General features: G+C 43.4%; 1 protein-coding gene and 1 long non-coding RNA gene across 2 annotated transcripts; one reads left to right on the forward strand and one right to left on the reverse strand.

The window, feature by feature from the left end:
- Nucleotides 1-843: 843 nt before the first annotated feature.
- Nucleotides 844-9,825, reverse strand: NME5 (NME/NM23 family member 5). Its single transcript, XM_038150371.1, has 7 exons — nucleotides 9,727-9,825; nucleotides 8,666-8,706; nucleotides 8,401-8,567; nucleotides 6,436-6,641; nucleotides 5,950-6,050; nucleotides 4,820-4,938; nucleotides 844-2,497 (listed from the first exon to the last, which is right to left on the reverse strand). Exons 3-7 carry the CDS (start codon nucleotides 8,527-8,529, stop codon nucleotides 2,426-2,428), a joined length of 627 nt encoding a protein of 208 aa, XP_038006299.1. The 5' UTR covers nucleotides 8,530-8,567; nucleotides 8,666-8,706; nucleotides 9,727-9,825; the 3' UTR covers nucleotides 844-2,425.
- A 1,118-nt stretch (nucleotides 9,826-10,943) lies between these two features.
- Nucleotides 10,944-15,186, forward strand: LOC119706545. Its single transcript, XR_005258569.1, has 2 exons — nucleotides 10,944-11,052; nucleotides 14,380-15,186. It is a non-coding gene; the product is annotated as an uncharacterized LOC119706545 (long non-coding RNA).
- The last annotated feature ends 1,604 nt before the right edge of the window (nucleotides 15,187-16,790 follow it).

Raw genomic sequence — 16,790 nt, forward strand, 5'->3', positions numbered from 1 at the left:
TGATAAGCAAAGTTCCAGGAGGAACTCTGTTGAAAAAACAGAATTATGGGAAACAGACTGAACTGCTCATTTTATGGACATAGCTCTATTCCAGCACTCGGGCAGTAAAACTAAAATGAACTCCCTCAAAGCTAAAAATGCCCAATAGAACTCAAAAGGCAAGTAATTATTTTGACTTGACAGAGGGAGAGGACAGGTCACTTGTTCCCACAGAGAATATCTCACCTTGCTGACATCGAATGGAAACACATCTTTCAGTTGATCTGGGTTTTTTCCCAAATCTACATTTTCTGTGCTACAGATTTATAAACCTGGCCAAGCCTGTACCACTCTGGGCTAAATAAAAAACCTTAAGTTCTTAAGAAATGTAGCAGCACATGCCCCAACAGCCTCTCTTGTGGTGTCACAGCTCCCCCCACGGGATCAGGCTGCTCAGCCAGCTCACATTCCCGGCTCTGACCCTCTGCCCACATCCCCCCTATTAATGCAGGCTCCCCAGCATCCCAGCTGTGACATCTGCTGATCAATACTTGTCCTGTGTGCAGGGATTCAGTGAGTCAGGATGGCACCCATGGGATAAAGGCAACTTCTCTCTTTCCACCTTTTTCTTAGGCAAATGGAAGCAAACTCCAGTCAGCAATTGAAAGTGTTAGCTCCAAAATGAGAGAACAATTCCATGCTGGATGAACACCTGAATGACAGGGTCTGTATTGTGTGGGTGACAAAGGTGACATTTACAACACCAGCTGCCCTTGTCCTTTTTCCCATCCCCCAGGTAAGGACCCACCTACTCTCATCCAACATAACACAGCTCTGGCACAAAAGCAAAACTGGAAACTCCAGCAGGAACATTAAGGATGTATTTATTGTCAAACAGTAGCACATCAAAATAAGCAGGCAAATATCATAGGAACTAACAAAATACAGGGGAATGCCTTGTGAATTCACTGGATTTTAGTTTCTGGCATCTTTAGAAAATGTACTTTTTAATTTGGCTGACAGGAAACCACAAAGCACAACCGTCCTGTAATTGGAGCAATCAGACACATATGGGGACAATAATTATAGGCAAAATAAACTGGTTGAAAACAGATCTGTTTACTGTACTTCTAACTACCTCATACTATTATTCTTCATAATTTGATGGTTTGAGCTTTCTTTTTTTTTCCTTATCTTGGCAGCCCCAAGATTTTTAGGTCTTGGTACTGTAGGGACCAGTTTCTAAATGTTTATTATCTGGGCTAGCAATAGTGGCTTGTTCCACTGAGAGGATAAACAATTCACTTCAACAAAGTTTGATGTTACAGAAAAATGACTTATGTTTCTCATAATTACTCAAATTGGGGAAGCAAGTTTTTTCATGAAACAAATTATGAAATTGCTTGTTTGTTTAGTATTAGTCAAGCATACTCTTAATTCAGAGTTATGAAAATTACACTGTTTTCTTCATTAGAGCCAGTCAAACCGTAAGATACAAAGCTTGAAGTTAACAGCATAAGTACAGCTCTTTGAAGAAAATTAAAAAGCCCTACATCCCCAAAAAACAGTTTAGTTACTTCATAAAAGGCAATAGCAAGGGATCAACCCATTGCCTGTGGAAGAGCAGTTGTGAAATTCTTCAACAGAGCACATGAAAGTTTGAGAAAAACAGAAATTTGTGTAAATTTAGGAGCAGAAGAATACAGAAAACACTCTTAAGATGAGCTGTTCCAATTAAGCACCTTTATTGCAAACAAATGTTGGAAGACAACCTTAGTCCTTGACTAAAATACATCTTCTTGTTGTTTATAGTCCCTGAGCCTTTTGCCACCAAGCTGGGAAAGGTGCATTGAATGTACCTTCAAATAAGTCCTTCAAATTACATTCTGACAAAATACATCAGACTTAAGTAAATCAAATTCAAGGACAACCTAAGCTGGGTGATGTAATCAGCAATTCCAAAGTTGCTAACATGCCTCCAGTAATTGTTTTCTATATCATATCCAAGTACCTCCCTTGTAACTGAATCTATGCTAAAAAATTGCTGAAACACAACCCTTGGCTTCACAAAGCACAGGCCAGGTGGATTTCATTTGGGAATCCATGCTGCTGTAAATGATTTTGTTCTCACAGCCAAACTAAGAAAAATGTGGACAACAGCAGTAAGTCACACCCACTGAGAACGTTGTCTTTCTCTAATCACCCAATGCCATAAATTTATTGTGTAATTCTACATTCACTTTGTCAGCAGAGAAGGTATTAGAACCACTACATCCTGGTTAAGTGTAGGGTTATTTGTCCCATGAGGACACAAGCAGTTATGACAAATGCCCTTACTTTAGACAGTATTGGTTATATAGTCAAAGGACACACCAAAAATGACAATGCACATCTGTAACTTGGAATGTGTGAGATGGTTTCCACCAAGCTCTCGCTGCTGATGCTCTTACTGAGAGATGTGATATTGGAGCTTAGGTTTATTAGGATTGTGTTCAATCAGCCAGTCAGCAAGCCAAATCTGTAAAGAAAAAAAACAAAACCCAAATGTTTTCAGCTTTCTGTTGCTTTCTATTAAGTTCATAGAAGAATATTATAAAAGCATTATTATATATAAAAGCATTATTTGAAACCTCTGCTACAGATACTCTCCTACTGTGCTGCAAAATTCAGCCCTTTTAGAAAGAAATGGACATGCAGATGACCTGTTTTTAAAAATGTTCTCTTAAAACTTCACAGCCTATACTGCTTTTGAACAATGCTCAATGACCTTTAGAAGACAACTTGTCCTGGCAATGTTTATCTTTGTGAAAATATAAGATCATTTGAGCCATACTTCAAATAATTCAGCCAGCTCTGTTTTGGAATGCTGCTGCACAATATGCATGAAACTGCTTAATGAAATATTACTGCTGACAGCACTTAGAGATACTTCATCCAGTAACCATTCATTAAAAGTGCCAGCCTTCTGCACGGAATCACCTTACAGTACCCAAAACCTAAATCCCAAACATGGTTACTTTTTGAAATTCATCTTTTTAAGTTTTCCAGCACGTTGTACTTAAATGAGAATGTGGGAGGCAGGAATGCCTTGAGTCCTAATTCCATCTGCCAGTCTGGGCCTGACCTCAGGCAAATTAACCTTTTGCCTCGATTTCTCCACTTGTAAAGCAAAGTTTTTAACACATCCTTATTTACTTCACAAGGCTGTTGACGACTGGTTTCTGGAATGCTGAGAACAACAAACTTCATACCACACTGTGAAGAGCTGACAGAACAGCAGACAGGGAAGGCAAGCAACACTCTGCTTTTACTACCACATATAAAAGGTTTGCAAAGGGAGAGCCAAGCAGAGCACTAGGACAGGTAAAGCAACAACAGCACAGGAGTAAGAACACAAGACAGAAATGGAAAACAAGCAAACAAAATATCCCAAAACACAAAACCCCTTAGGAAACTACTTTGGAAAATAAAAAAAAAGAAATCCTTAAATCATTTGAACCAAATAAATTTATCCTGTATTGCTTAAGGAACTAGTTGAGAAAACCTCTGTGCTGACAGCAAGTATTTCTGAGTGCACAGACACTTCCTGATGCCATCTGCAAGAGGAGAGGAAAGAAGGAAAGGACACTGGAAAAAAAGCATTCCAACAGTCTCCCCTGTAAGCCACCTAGTAGAAAACAAACTGAAAAGCAATAGGCAATATCTATTTCTGAAGCAGTATCAAATCAACACTATTTTCATTCTGTTACAAGGTCACAGGCATTATGGACAACAAAGAAGGTGCAAACAATGTTTTTAGCAAAGCTGCTGACACTGCTTCATACAGCTTTCTTACAAGCAAGCAAGGAAAGCGCTGTCTCAATGAAGTTACTGTTAGATACCTCATAATTGACTAGAAAATTGTGCTAAGAATGCAGATTAACTGGAAGCCAAAACAATGAGTTAGAAAGATGGGACATGCAACAGAAAAAAAAAATCAGTATTTAATACAGTAAAGAGAAGACTAAAGGGAAAGAAAATGGGAATACTCTTCAAACACGCAATAGGTTGCTGGAAAAAAAAATACATTGTCTCCAGTGTCTTTTGGGGATAGTAAAAGGGGAAAAAAAAAGGTAATGGGCTTAAAATTGGAGCCAGGAGATTTAGGCTATCTTTCAGTGAAAGCTTTTAACGAGTATAATTAAGCACTGAAACAGATTGCCTGGGGAGACTGTAGATTCTGCATCGTTTGGAGTGCTAAACCACAGGCCAGACACACATTTGTTAGGAACAGATACAACTGGTTTGGCCTTTGGGCAAAGGAACGGACTTCATCTCTGTTTTCTAGATTTCTATGGTAACAGTGCCAGACATACAGATAAAGTAAACAATCAAAGTACATTAAATGTGGCCTCATGTATATCACATGGCTCACAGGAACACCCCAAGTGATTATTAAGGCTTTTTTTTCTGAAAAGTATCCTTTAGAAAAATGCAATGTTGATTATAAACGTGATAATGATGTAAAATCCACAACTGCCAGAAACTTGCACAGATTAATTATCTGCATGCTTAAATAACTATTGGTGTGAATGACTGGAGCTTTAAGAACACAAAGATACATGAACCACGTTTTTCCAGATGAAAGGAAACTGATTTTGTTCAGGGACTTAAAACACACCCTTGTGTCATCTCTAACAAATAAATCAACTTTTGAAACCAAAAGTGAGAGCAGCTCATCAGCTGACAGCTAAAACAGCACAGCTCTTCACCAACAGAGCAGTTCTGCTATAAGCAGGGAGTTGCTAGCAGCAAGTGCCTGCATCCCAGAGCTGCCAGCAGTGCTGGACACTGCACCTACCATGGGGTCTGCTGGCTTCTCTTTGCACAGGGCAGTGAGCCCTGCCAGCAGCGTGGGCTTCACATACAGGTTCAGGTAATCCCGAGCCCTTTGTCCAGTGGGAACTGGCTCCAAGATTGCTGCAAGGAGGAACAACAGGTGTTAGAAAGCAGCCTCTAGAGTGATTAAACCCAACATGCTTTCAAAAGTTGTTTATATGTCAGCTACTCTTTTCCTTAGTAAGTTAATAGTACATCATGGGTTTGTAACTTCTCCCACAAAAAACTGCAAAGAAACTCCCTAAACTTCTTTACTATGTCCCTGAGGTACTTTTACTAATTATAGCCTGTTATGAAAAGGGAGGAAGCCAGATCATCTGGGGAAAACCTGAATCCTTGAAGATGCATATGGGGCAGAAGAAAAACAGTATATCCCATGTTTAGCACTTTCTTCTTCCAGTGTGAAGCTGGTTTCTGAAGACCCTAAAAATCTCCCTTTTAGTCTTGCTCTGTTTGTCAGGGTGAGAAGAGACATGGTTTACACAATGGGTAAGCTTTGTAAGGAACTGCAACATCTCTTATTAAATCACTGATACAGCTGACAAAAAGTACCAGTGGACACCTTTTTTAGCAGTTTCACCTGCATCTTTCTGTCAGAGAGCAAATCCTGTTACATTACAAACCAGAGATCCTCTTGCAGCCTTTCCAGGTTCCAAGGACCTTTTCTCTGGCACTTAACTTTGGAATTGCACTGTCATGTGAGCATCCAGCTGCTTTTGAATAGTAATTACTCAGCCTGAATCCAAGAAAAGAGTCAGTCTTCTCAAGTCAACCAAGGCTGACTGTGCCAGGAACACTTGCTGGAGTGCAATAGCTTCCTATTTCTTCTCATTTACCAGCTCTGACTGCTCCAGTTCCCTGAGCAGAGTTTGAAAAGTGGAAGCAATCTCTGTAAATACAATGGCTCTTCAGACAGATTTTTTGGTAAGCCTTTCATAGCAGAAAATGTCAGGTTATACATAAAGAGACCCACAATCCTGTAAAGCAAACAAACCCAACCTCTCCTAAATCAGTTGTATCTGGAGTCAGGGCAGGACAGGGAAGAGCTCCATCCTCCCCAGGGCTGGCAGTGAACCAACTGTACCATTTTACCTTCTGGAAATATGAACCGAATTTCCTTCTCTGCTGAGGAGATGCTGAGACTGCCGTGGAGCCCATTCCTCAGCTCATCAGTCCCATAGAGTGCTCTTAAGCTGAAAACAAGGGAAATAACTGCTTGGAGGGCAACTGCAATCCCTTCCAAGTCTCTGCAGCCTGAGAGCACAGAAAAGCAATAGATATGGACTAATTAACAAGACATTGGCTTGCTTTTGTCTTAAACATAAGAAGTAGCTGCCTAAAATTTAATATTCATACACTCAGAATTCCCCATAAAATAGGTGAACTTTGCATACTGACAAACAACAGTGAAAAGCTGTTGCACAAAACTGAAGAGATAAGAAGCCTGTGTCTGTACTGTACAAACAAACAAATATAAAAAAAATAATAATAAAAAAAAAGAAAAAAGGAATTCTGGTCTCAATCGAAAGAATGACAAAATAATCCTACTGACTTGCCCAAGGCCAGTCAGTGAGTTACCTGTGGGGGTGAGTTATCCTAGCTCTTAGGCTGTTGGATGGTCCAAGCAATTCCTTCCAATATGAGACTGCACAATTTCTAGCAAGAACCATAGCAACTATAGGACCAGAACTCATATAGGCTGTTAAATTAGGAAAAAACATTTTTCCAAATTGTTCTGCATAAAAGTTGCTACATTGCTCTGGGCTTAACTGGAGCTTCCGTTTCTATAAAGTGTAGAAGAAAAAAAAAAAAAAGAATTAAAATTGCTTGCTACATTGAAACAGGTTAGAGCATTAAAGGCAGGATGGAGTCCTCTCCTGCAGTCATATCTTCAAGTGCAGAACATAGAGTAACTTCTAAATTCCTCTGATTCAGCCAGATGTGATCCTCTCCTAGACAGAGAGTAAAAAAGAGCAAGAGTTTTCCAAGTTAATCAAGGAAACAACTCATTTGAATAAGATGTGATTTTAGCCCAGGCAAACTACAGCAATTTCTAACTGCCAGATGACAGTGCACTGTACTGAAAAAGTGAAGAGCATTATAAGGGCAGGATTTTATTCCTCAGCTGCTACAGCATAATGTTCTACTTTTAAACAAGTTTCTCTCCAGCCCACACTGTTAATTACGCAATTGTTCTATTTTTCATTCAGTGCTTTGTGACTCTCGCAATGGCTGCCTAACCTGCAGGTGGCCAGGATCAGGGCAACTTTGGGAACTTATCAGAAACCACAGCCAAGAAAAAAATTTTAAAGTGCATTCTTTGAGCTCAAACTTGTATAAGAGTTCCATATATTCAGAGTCCTAATAACTTTGCTGCCAAAAGTCACTGCAGACATCAGAAGACTCTACTAAGACATTGCAATTAAATAAATAAATAATCTATTTTGTCTCATCTTCTGCTATGTATTGAATTAATAGAAACATGGAACGGTTTGCATCAAAAGGTGTCTTAAAAATCATCTTGTTTCAAGCCCCCTGCCACTGGGACACCTTCCACTAGACCAGGTTGCTCAAACCCCAAACCTGGTCTTGAACACTTCCAGGGATGAGGCAGCCACAGCTTGTCAGGCAACCTGTGCCAGGGCCTCCCCACTACCCCACCTAAGCCTGCCCTCTGGCAGTAGGAAGCCATTCTCCTTCGTCCTGCCACTCCATGGCCATGTCCAAAGTCCCTCTCTAGTTCTCTGGAGCCCCTTCAGGCACTGGAAGGGGCTCTCAGGTGTCCCTGGTGCCTTTTCTCCTACAGGATGAACAAGCGCAGCTCTCCCAGCCTGCCTCCGGGGCAGGGGGGCTCCAGCCCAGGGAGCATACTCTTCTGGAGTAGCTTTAAGAGATCCATAAATAAATAAATACAAATACTAAATACACATAAATAAAACAACCATGGAGGTTAGGGAGGAAGTGAAAGAACCAAACCAAACCAAACCAAAGCAAGACTTTGCGGGGAGGAGGAGGAGGAGGGGCCCCTGCCGCCCACAGAGCGAGGGCGCAGCGCCCCCCAGCGGCCGCCCGGCCGCGCTCATTTCAATATTCATAAGCTCATTTCAATATTCATGAAGTCTATTTACCGTAAAAAGAATGGAAACAAAAAATTAGTTAGGCTGCAACTGGCCAGCTATCGAATTCAATTAATTCTCTAATATCCACTTGCACACTGCAGAAAATCTTGCGAGATCTGAATGATATCCTCTCCAAAGAGCTGCCTTGGAAAGCTCACACATCTGCTCCATATGTTTGCTAAATCTGAGTTTATTAATAAAGTCTGTGTTTTCCTGCGGTCAGCAGAATAGTTGGTCTGCTCTGTTCCATCCCATGCACCAAGAAGGATCTCCTTACAGAATCTGGCAGCAATGTTTAATGACATGAAGAACATGAATCGATTTTTGGACGCACAAGCTTTTAGTTACTGGCTTGGTTGCTAGAAGTGAACTATTTTCCTGACTTATAAACTACAGCTATTTTCTCTGGAGCACAGCCTGTTACCTGAATGATGTGGAATCCTGATTGGAGAATGAGATCCTCTATTTCTTCTTCTTTACCAATGGCATCTGGTTTGATGATAGCCAGAGTTCTTTCCACATAAATCTGAGGTTCGGGCATTAAGACTTCCATCCTGGCTTCTAAATTAGAATTCACTTGCCCCTTTTGTACTGCAATGACACCAGTACGTGACATTTGGAATTTGTCTACTGCACAGTCACCTATGGTGACACTCCATGTACTCCAGAACAGAAAGGGTCACACCTACCTCACAAAATCCATGAGATGTTCTCTGTACTTGTTAGCACTCTGTAGTTCACATTCCCATTTTCAGTGCAGTGGCATTTTGTGGAAAATAAGGCCAAAATTTAATGTTGTTATTCACTAAGTTGGACAATGTATGAGGAAAGAGAGGCATTATCACACACCCTGATGTGGGCTCCCTGTGCTCCCACACCCTCCATCCACCATGGGCTCCTTCAAACCCCAAATCTGTATCCTCACACGAAGGCTATGGGTGGGACTAATGACTGGGAGCTGGTCCATCGTAAGCCTCGGGGTAATTTCTCAATGGTTATTTAATTCCTGTATTTGTAGGCTCCAGACAAAGTGCTGGTTTTCTGACGCAGACGCACTGCCAAGCTGAGAGCACAGAATTGTGTTCTGAGCGGTGGAACCAGTGAGGGGGTTTCTGACAGACCTGTGTCCATTTGTAACCTTCTTTTTCATCACGGAATGGTTTGGGTTGGGAGGGACCCTAAAGACCATCCATTTCCACCTCCAGGGACACCTTCCACCATCCCAGGCTGCTCCAAGCCCCATCCAACTGGCCTTGAACACTTCCACGGATGCAGCCGGCACAGCCTCACTCGACAACGTTTGCCAGGGCCTCACCACCCTCAAAGCCAAGAACTTTGTAACCCAGTATCCCACCTAACCCTGCACTCTGTCAGTGGGAAGCCATTCCCCTTTTTCCTGCCTCTCCCTGTCCTTGTCCCAAATCCCTCTCCATCTCTTCTGGAGCCCCTTTAGGCACTGGGAGGGCGTCGAAGATCTCCATGAAACCTTCTCTGCTCCAGGCTAAACCCCCTCAGCTCTCTCAACCTTTCAGAGAGAAGTGCGAGCGCAGGATGCGGCGGGGGATCCTGACAGAGCCTCAGAGAACTGCACACAACGGCACCTGCAGCCCTTCCCTCGCCCGCTGCCCGCCGTGTCCCCACGCTCTCAGCCCTGGCTCTCTCCATCCGCCCTGCACCAGACCCACACACGCAGACCCCGCCTAGCTGCTCCCTGCTGCAAAGTCCGCTTGTAACCCCCAAATCCACCTGCCTTGGGGCGCGGCCCGGCTTTGCTATCCCGGCCTGCGGGACTCCGCCGGACCCGCCGCCGTTGCCGGGCGATGGCTGGGCCGGCCCCGGGCACAAGATGGCGCCCGCGGGCCTCGGCGGGGCGGGACGAAGATGGCGGCCGGGAGCGGCGCGGTGATGGCGGCGGAGGCGGAGCGCGCCTCAGGGCCGGGAACGCCGCGGGCTCCGCGCACACAACGGGGGACCGCGGCTGCCCGGGCGTGGGCTCCGCGTGTGGTGCGGGAATAAAGGGCGTGATCTCCGAGGCTCATCTCAAAACCCTCATTCCTCCCTGACAATAAAAGCTTTATGTCGGTTTCACCTCACGCTCAGAACTGCTGAGGGAGCCACGCGCTCACAGCAAACGCTCGTGAAGCGACGTAGCGCGATTTATTGGCGGGGAAAGAATGAAGGACAATAATAAATAAAGGAAAGCCAGGCGCCTTTCCAGGTCATTTATCAGCGTTTGTGGGCAGGTTTCCTGTGGACGGGCGGGAGCTCCCGGCACAGGCGGAGCACTGCCCCGTCCACAGCTCTCTAATGGTGGCTGTCAGCACTGCGAGAGAATTACAGCGGCTCCCCGTGCCACTTCACGTTTAAGACAAGAAGGTGTTACGAATAGGAAACCTTCACCGTTCTGTGCATTAAACCATCATGAGCTGGGCATTAAGCAGAGCTGGGGAGCCGCATTCTCTGGGGATTTTCCCCAAATTCTACCGCGCCGTGATGCCAGTGCGTTTGCTCCCTACACATCTCCTATTTCCCCGGCTCCCTGGGGGCAGTCCGCCGGCAGGAACTGGCTGTGCAGCAGCCATTGTCCACCCACCATGACCCACAGTGGCCGGGCAGCCGGGGCGCGGGTGCCCCGGTGTCACCTCCCGTCCTTGTTTACGGGCGCTCCCGGCTGGAGCCGGGCCAGCTGGCCCCGCGCTATCGGGGCGTGGGCCGGGGAACGGCCCCGATAACTGCGGCGCTGCCTCCGCCGCCCTGCTCCTCTCTCGCCCCGCGCCTCGTCCCCTCTCCTCACCGCCTTCTCATACACTCTGGGACCCGAGGTGCTGCAACGCCTGGGGCTCGCGGCTGAGTTCAGCCAAAGCTGGACATTGCGCTCAGACCCTTGAGGTGACACTGACAAAGGGACAGAGAGAAAGCACAGGTGTGCCGGCGTTAAATTTTAATGGCATCAGACTGAAAAAGGCAAAGGAGGAAAGACAAAAAATCCCCTAGGATTTGGAACCAGAGGTGCTGACACTGTGTGCCCTTGGTTAGGTGAGGAAATAGCAAATTTACATCAAAAGCTGGTTTTCGTGTAAGTAAAACCCACTTTGCCTTAATCTTTTTTATTAGTAATGTGAATAATATAGAAACAAGAAATAAAAATATGCAGGTATTTCCTTGCAGCCAACTTGAAATATATTTAAAAACCAAAGACTGATATTGTTATCCATAACCTTAAAAAATAAAGGTTCCAAGTGCACAAGACAAATTCAGATACAGGCTTTCCTTCACCAACACGGGCACATGGCATTTGTTTCTTTAACCCTATCCAATATTTATTTGAAGACCTTGTAAACACTGCAACTTCTCAGAGATAACGGATAAACAAGTTTTATTTTTTTAAGAAATGCTGAAGAGTCCACCATTTTTTTAGTTTAGTTCCGAGTTAATTCAGCAAGTCATTTCTTTTCAAAGTCAATGAGCCCAAGTCTGACAGCCCTTGCTTAAATTTAGCAGTTCAAAGGCTTCCTCTGCCTGCATGAACACTTCGGAATTATTATTACATAAGAAACGTTGAATTTAATATCCGTGTTTCACTGTGAACGTGAATCTCCTGCGGTTCCTTTATTGCGTGCATTTGTTTTTCCGGGCACACGAAGCCCAGATCAGCTCGCAGCTCGGGAGCAGGGCCCGCACGGCGCCGGCCCCGGCGGCTCCTCGGGCTGCGGCACTCTGCTCCCGCTCGCTGTTTCCAGAAGCATTTCTGCAGGGCGGGGATGCTCTAATTTTAGCGCGGGGAGAATCCTCCTCTCTCCAATGAGCGAGCGGCTGCATCTGGAGCTGCAGCCAATTACCCGGGTTTCCTCCAGCTGCACTTCCCACGATGGTTTAATAATGCAGAAGCATAAATTTAAAGCGGCCCGACACATTAAGAGAAAATAACATTATGTGCTCCCTAACAAAGCCGTTCAACAGTAGTAGAATCTCCAAGGTTTCTCTAAAGCCTTGGATTCCACAAACCTGACCTTAAAACAATGCGTTAATATCATTATGTTCATTGTCTTTACAGAGCTTGAAATAATATTTCTGCTAACTAAAAGGCTGGCCTGAAGCATCTTTCGTAATATCTGTAGGCCAGGGATGTGCTTTTAGGAAAAGAAACAAAAGAAAAAAGGAAAATTATAATTACAATGCAATGAAGCACTGTGGTTCTGAACACTTCTCAGGGCATAGCCTGGCTGCTGTATCTTATCTGTTAAGCGGTTTAACAAGCCTTAGTTGTCTCACTTATTTTTAGCTGGCATGGAATATACCACCCAAAGATTGGGGCTGCAGGTGCATATACATCCCAGCAACACCACATAAGTAACAGTTTAAGGAAAAATATTATTTCAGAGCTTTGCCCTCTGATAGTGCAAGAAGGTGCAAAAACTAATGCCTTGCAGACTGTTAAAAAAAAGGAAAGAAAACCAGAATGATGAAAATAACTGAAGAAAAGCTAAAGAAGTAATACCAACTAGTAAAACTGATTAAAAATGAAACTTGCACTTTTTTTAGCTTTGTTTGCATTTTGATGTTAAGTACCGAAAAATGTGTTTGCTCCAGTAGCAATGTTCTAACTATACCTCTCATACAACTTTCAACCACCATGGGCTCTCTTTCCTTTCTTTCTTTTCATGATGAACTGTCATACCTACCCACAGCACCAGCTTACCTTCACTGCTTGCTCCACCCATGCACGCTCTTGCAGTGCAGAGTGACGGAAATCCTGTGATCAAGGCAACTTCCTCTCCCACATGCCTGCTCTCCTCCATTTCTGCCTTCTCACAACTAAACAATTCTCCTTCTGCAGCTCATCTACACACTTGTAGTCCCAGTGAGCTTTTCATTGCTGCTGCTTAATCCTTGTCAAGCCTTCCTGTCTTTTTCCTCTACTTGTTATCTCACCATTTTCTGTAAAGATAAAAGTGATAAAATATTCTCTTCATGCTTCCTCTGTCTACAAGTCTCTAAGTGGCAGTAACAAAAAGCTTATCAACATGTCTTCTGTAACTCCATCACTTGCCCTGATAACTTCACCCCATTTCATTTCCCGATCTACCCAACACTCAATCCTTCATTTGTTCCCAGTTTAAGGCATTCAGTCTGCTCTGATGCCTAGCACCCACAGAGATATGCTTGTCTCTTTTATCATTAAAAAAAAAAAAAAAGAAGGAAAAAAAGTACCTTTGGTATAAGTGCCTCTTGTCACCTCACAGGTTCCTCCAGTCACGTCTCTTTGTCTCTTGTTGGGTTCTACCCTAAATCCCCATCAAACTTGGTTTTGCTTCCTCTTATCTGAAAGCTTCTCAATCCATCTTAAACCAATCTCTTGTTTGCCCTTCAGTCACATTTAGCATATCTAGCTCATGTCTCAGCTTAGTTTTTGTAGTTTTTCTCAGTTTTTGTTTCTCCAGTCACTGTTTCAGCTTGGCTGGTCAGTCCCTTCTTCCCTTGTGTTTCTCTCCTTATTCTGCAGGAGCATTGGTGAGCACTGTCCTTGACTCTCCTCCCTTCTCTCCAAGCTCGCAGCTCAACATCCCAATGTACCTTTTGTTTCACTCTGTAAAGACATCTCCTGTTTCCTGGCAGCCCTACAACTGAATCCCACAACTGCCCTTTCAGATAAACACCTTCCTGCTTTATCCCACCTTGTGGCTCAGGATGAGCTCCTGTTGAACACCTGTAGAGGTTGGGGCTGACAAGTTATTTACTATAAAGCTCTTCCTCATCTATATACACATATTCTATATAAATACTGCATATAGGTATCAGGCTTTCACCTAAACTTTAGAGCAACAACACTTGTGTGTGTTTGCTGCTTCATTGTTCTAGATAATGTTTAACAAAATGATTGCTTGGATTATCCCTGAGGCCACCAAGCTCAGAGACAAACAGTCACTGTGATCCTACCACAATGAAGAAATGAATGTATTAATAAACCAATAAAAAATCTTTCATCTAACAAATTAAAAGAGGCGATTGGTTAAACAATGCTTTTTAAAGATATATTGTAAATTCCTACTTAAAGACATCTTCTATTCATCTTAATTCCATGTAGCATAAGGAATCCTTTTTGCCATACTTATTTTGAGCCATTACATTCAGTCCCATCACTAAAATATATGGCATTACTTGCATAGTTGTTATTATTATTAATAAAATGTATTTACTTATGCTGTGCATAAAGACTAACTCAGACAGAAGTTTCCTATAACGTGGTATTTGGTGTAGAGTAGGCATTCTGTGACCTGAGATACAATCAACTTAGACAAGACAGGCATAGGATGTGGGAAACAGAAATTACACCAAGTTTTATGGCAGTTTCATATGTTGTTTCTCTCTCTCTCTCTCTCTTTTTTTTTTTTTTCTTTTTTAGAAGAGAGTTTAGAAAAATCAACAGGGAAATAATGAGGAAATGGAGAGGATGACCAAGAAAAAGAAGGAGGTAATGAAGATAGGTATGGGACAAAACTCACATGAACAGACAGCAAGGGCAGGGCTTGGCATAAACTGCAAGTCTGATAGAACAGCAGAATTAGACCCAAGATCAGAACACTCATATGCAAGTAAAATTCAGTGGAATTTCAGTCAACACCATGAGTAAACATAGCAATTACAGGATTCAAAAATGGTAAACAATGATAGTTTTTTTTTTTCTTCTCAGCACTACATGTGTCATATAGGCAGAATTACCGTGTGTACTTTTCTTTGATTAACCACAGTCTTTGAGTGGGGAGTGAAAAGCAAGACCAAAACCCAAGTCACAGCCCAGAGGAATTCTTTAAAATTACCTGTGGCATGATGGGGCCTGGTGAGACAAAATGTAATCACAACCACCCATATTCTCAAATTTCTCAGTCCTTGATGTCTAGATGCATAAAGAATGACTCTGTTACTGTGGCCAGTCACAGTTCTCAAACCAGGCTGCTTAGGCAGTCTACAACCACATGGTTATCCTGCTCTTGGGGATGGGACACCACAGTTTTAATCAAACAGCCATTAACATGGGACAGCTGGGAATCCCAGAGAGCCCTGCCAGCTTGGAATTGCCAGGGTGGGAGATTGAGAGGGGGATTGAGGAGAAATGGGCAGCTGGAAATGAGCAAGGCTTTAAAGAAAGCACTATTAGTCAGAAACAGGAAAACACTTGACAAAGTGCCAGTGGTAGGGGATGAGGAGACAGGTTCAACAAAGCAAAAAAGAGAACTGGAGAAATAAAAACAGAAGAGAAAGGAAAGGGAAATGTATGTACAAGTCCTAATGAGATGACAGTCATTCACGTTCTTAGCAAGGCTTGATGAAAGCAAGGGTTGTCTTTACAGCTTGAAAGCAAAGCAGATGTTATGGGCAGTGAATCTTGCAAGAAAATGAAGTTATAAACACATAATCCAGAGCATTCAGGTTATGTCCATCAGCTGAGCCTGACAGACCATGCAAAGTGCTGTAAATTTCATTTTACTCTCAGGTTCTGGTCTGTAAACTCATCACTTCAGCACAGATGCATTTCTGCAGTCACCTGCCACAGCTGCACGCACAAAAGGCTGCAAAAGGAAGGTGGACATGGAACCAGGGCAGTGGCATTCACCACTTCAGCCCTGCAGCCTCAGCGTGGCCTTGGCTCCCTGTGACCTGAACAAAGGTGTGGTATTTTCCCACTAGGCAGGCTATCAGCACAGGCTAAGGGAATGCACTTAGCTGACAGACAGATGGTTGTAATCACGAACCACATCTCTTTGGTACAGACCTGAGGGGTTTAAAATCTAAGCCAAAGCTGCTTGAAAAATCACAAGAAGCCCTCTTGCTGGATGTGGGGTAAGCTCCTCTGACATGGTATAAATTATGGTATCTTGCAAAAATTATTTGCTTCTAACATTCTTTTAAAAGTTCAATACAAGGAAACAATATAAAAATATATTCTGATGAAGATGAGCATCTCTATCAGCCAGCATCTACATTCTGTCCTGAGGACGTTTCAACTTTTAAGTGTACTGGCCCTGCTCCTACTATCTTTACTGCCCTAATTTCATAGAACATTTTTTTCATGAAGTTCAGCCTAAAGTTGTGGTTGAGAGTTTGTGTATAGCATACCCTATCCTGTCAGCAGCCTATGCCGAGACAGGCATCCCTAAAGTTGAATTCTAATCTACTGCATTTAGGACAAAATCTGTTCCAAAAGCTGAAGGAGGGTTCATGATCCAGACCAGATCACTTAAAATGTTTCTCCACTGTTTCAATTCACAAGTGGCTGTGGGCACTCCTGAGTTCTAACATCAGATTAAAGTTGAGCCACAAGCCATATTTGACAGAGGGTGGAGCATTAACCTGAGCACTCATTCCTGCAGTAACTTAGGTAATAATTGTTACTTTGCGCCCACAAGCAAAGGGCTTAACTTTCAGTTTTATTTAAAGACGTGTAAGCTTTACCTGTATATCTAGAAGGCAAAATCTGCCCCTTTGGCATGGACAAACAGGACATTAGGAGCTGCATACTGTAAAATAATGTCTGGTTACAGGGAACAGTTTTCTTCTGGACTTCTCACCCACAACTCTGCCAACAAGGCTGACATATCCTTGGGCAAAAGGAATTAAGGCCCGGGCACGTGCTCAGCGCTCCAGCCCCGAGTTATGTAATATCCAAATCTAACTTTAAAAACAACAAACTCTGGCCCCTCTCGGTTGCAAAACCAGCAGAGCTGGAAACATTAAGCAAACCTCTCGTCCTGGAGTAACTGACTCAGCGCCCGTAACACACCTCGGGCTAAGCGGGGCGGCACTCCGGGCACAGCA

The sequence above is a fragment of the Motacilla alba genome, chromosome 13 (genome assembly GCF_015832195.1).
Source record: "Motacilla alba alba isolate MOTALB_02 chromosome 13, Motacilla_alba_V1.0_pri, whole genome shotgun sequence".
NCBI classification, from domain to species: domain Eukaryota; kingdom Metazoa; phylum Chordata; class Aves; order Passeriformes; family Motacillidae; genus Motacilla; species Motacilla alba.